At 37.8% G+C, this 3,426-nt stretch overlaps 1 protein-coding gene across 1 annotated transcript; it reads right to left on the minus strand.

The window, feature by feature from the left end:
* LOC109948754 (probable LRR receptor-like serine/threonine-protein kinase At5g63710) lies at positions 1,192–2,889 on the minus strand. The gene is made up of 3 exons (XM_020562464.1): positions 2,854–2,889; positions 2,344–2,653; positions 1,192–1,643 (listed from the first exon to the last, which is right to left on the minus strand). The coding sequence occupies exons 1-3, from the start codon at positions 2,887–2,889 to the stop codon at positions 1,192–1,194; spliced, it is 798 nt and encodes a 265-aa protein (XP_020418053.1).

Raw genomic sequence — 3,426 nt, forward strand, 5'->3', positions numbered from 1 at the left:
GACAATTAATATTCCATTTGTGAAGACTAAAGACCAATTAGTCCATATTCTCTCCAAGACAATTAAAAAATAAGGTGTGTTACAACTCATTGGTCAAGTTGAGGATTGGAGGCATGTGTTCACCAATTTGAGCGTGAGTGTTAGTGTGAATTCTAAATATAACCTAATTTGTAGTCTCCTATTTGGACTTTATTAGGTTTAGTTACTTTACTTAAGGTCCACTTCTCGTAAATCCTATTTGTAACTAGGAGAAGAACACACATTTGAGAGTTTTATCGTATTCGTTTCGACACCGAAATTTTTTCTTAACGTATGCACCTAAATGAAACTCATTCAGTTTAGCTCCAAAAGGATTCCGTTGGAACCCAAGCAAGATAAGGTGACAATTTACACAGGCATCATGGAAAATGTCAAACAAGAATTATCTAGGACTAGTTTCTTAGATAAAATTAATCCCTACTAATGAACATGAGCTGATTCTTACTAGATTATATAATAGTTAAGAGTTAGAAAGCCCCCTCCTCCCTCTCTAAGAAAATTTGGCAAACCCTATAACAGTTCCCTAGCCATCCCGCCTATTCCTCCAAAATAAGGTGTAGCTGCTACTTGTTCCCCAAGAAACACCATAATCACAATCACATCACACACTCTCATGATGATCAATGGAGCATAAATATATTGCAGTTAAGTTTCTTTAGCCCAAATTAAGTACCGCTTGTAACACTCATTCACCCAATGTTAGACAAGGTCCCAGCCCAAATCTATGCAAATATTCTACGTATCTAAAGTCACCTGGGATTTTTGGAGCATGCCATGCCTGACAATCTTCTTTCTAGCATCTCCATTCAATCCTGCCAATTTGTGGTCTTGTGACTTCCCCCTCATGGTATTATCCCTAGCCTAGAGAAAAGGTTCCATTGACCCATAATTTCTACTACTAGTTCGTAAAATTGAATAGTGGCATGCTCACCAACTAAAAGGGGTAGACATCCTTTTCTAACAATCCCATGAAGGATTATATAAATCTTCAGAGAAAGGCAGAGAAAACTTGAGAAATGAACTAATTATGTACTCGCTCATCAATTATGCATATCGATTATCTGGAAGAAAAAAGCAGAAATGCAAAAAACTTGACAAACTAACTGATAGAAGACAAAAAGATAAAAGCTGCCATAAAGGAGAGGTGCCATTTTAACGGACAAGAATCCCATCAAGTATAGATATGTCCAAAGAGTTCAGGAATCTTACATGATCAAGCAGAAGAACATCCTCCTCTTCTTCAAGCCGAGCAAAATCTATAGCACGCTGACCAGTGACAAGTTCGAGAAGTGTGATACCATATCCAAAAACATCAGTCTTTTCTGACGATTTTCCAGTGGACAAATATTCTGGGGCAATATGACCCATGGTACCACGCACTTGAGTGGTAACGTGAGTTGATTTTGTATCAACCAGCTTTGCTAGCCCAAAATCTCCAAGAACGGGCTCAAAATTATCATCTAGAAGAATGTTTGCAGCCTTTAAGTCACGGTGTATAATCTTAGGATTACAATGCTCATGTAAATACTCTAAGCCATGGGCTGCACCAAAAGCGATGCGTTTCCTTGTTGACCAGTCCAAGCCTTTCTCACCAGGTTTTAAATCTAACACATATATCAGGAAGAAAATGTTATGAATTAAAAATATTGAACAGTAGATATATGAGAATCGTGATATGCCATTCCAAAGAATTAAGTGATGATTAACCTTCAAATGAACAAGCATAAAATACAAATGATGTAAATCCTATCTCCCCCCTTAAGAAGTAGGGAGGGGGGTGTTCAGGATGTCCTTACTTGAATATTGAGTTGGTTGAAGAAAATAGAAATTTGTATTTGGGAATTTGAATCACAAAATGGTGGTTATATATCAATACGTGCGATGAAAGACCTCCTCCATAAGTATGGGCTGGAAGGTGAGGTTGACCGTACGATACCTAATGGGTGTAAGTAAAATTACCAAGAAAAACAACAAAGGAAGTAGGGATTAGGGAGCATCTCAGAAAAAATTTCAAGGATGGTACCTCATGTCATAATATGTTGCAGAATTCTATTGCTAAATTAAACCACGAAAACAGAAGTAAAATTACAGGCTCTCAAATGGAACAGAACATGGCAACAGCAATGATTTTTTCTTCTTTCTTTTGGGACTGAACACTGAATTAGGGCTTCTAATCACTTACCAAGCACAAAAAGAAGTTCAAACCATGGTTTTAAAACATGCTTGTGTTCAGAGCCACTCATACTGAAAAATGCAGAGGGGAAATAGAAAAGTAAACTCAAGCAATGCTCTTTTAGGACATACCTCTCAAGCGATACGCAACACTAAGATTTTTCATGAATGGATAAACAAGGATTCTCTCGGATGAAGTTGTACAAAATCCAATCAACCGTAAAAGATTCTTGTGAACTGCAACGCTAATGAGTTGTACTTCTCTCAAGAATGCAGCCTCTCCACCAGGACTGTTATAATCTGTAAGGCGTTTCACTGCAACCTTTACATTGTCTGAGAGGACACCTTTGTAAACTCTTCCAAAGCCCCCTTGTCCAATTATGTTGCTTTCATCGAAGTTATCTGTAGCAAGCTGAATTTCACGCCAAGAAAATCTTCTTAACTGTCCAAAGGAAATTTTGTTAGAGTTTTAGGATCTGTGTATGAGATTTTGTGAGAAGAGAGAAGAGAATTTAAGAAAACTTGAAGAAATCCAAAACTGCTCTGCTATACGTGTAGCAGAGAGAACATTCTCATTAGCTCAGATTTTCAGTACTACAACACACTCTTAGTGTGAGGAGAAATAACCGTTATGCCCAGTACCAGCTGGATGCATTTTATCAAAGCAATCTCAGCCATTCACTATCTAACCAATCAAGCTATGACACCTGGACTAAGTATAAAGAAATACAAATAAGCAGAAAACAAAACTCTTAATCCTGAAATCAACTCAAGCACTTATAATTTAACACTCCCCTTTAAGTCTTGAGGTGATTTCACTCCAAGCATGCCTCTGAGATAATTGAATCTGTCTTTGGCCAGAGGTTTGGTAAAAATGTCAGCCAATTGTTCATTTGTAGGACAATATTCCAGATTGATTACTCCTTCTTGCAATGCATCCTTGATGAAGTGATACCTCCTATCAATGTGCTTTGTCTTCTGGTGGAATACAGGGTTTTTAGTGATTGCAATTGCTGAGATATTATCACAATGCAATGGAGTAGCTTCAGTTTGAAGCACTCCAAAATCCTCTAGCACAAATCGAAGCCAAATAGCTTGAGTAGTAGCCTCAGCTGCACTGATGTACACAGCTTCAGCAGTAGACAGTGCAACACAGTTCTGTTTCACTAAGGCCCAAGAAAATACTCCACTTCCAAAACTAAAAGCATACCCTGA

Source organism: Prunus persica, chromosome G4, assembly GCF_000346465.2.
Source record: "Prunus persica cultivar Lovell chromosome G4, Prunus_persica_NCBIv2, whole genome shotgun sequence".
NCBI lineage: Eukaryota > Viridiplantae > Streptophyta > Magnoliopsida > Rosales > Rosaceae > Prunus > Prunus persica.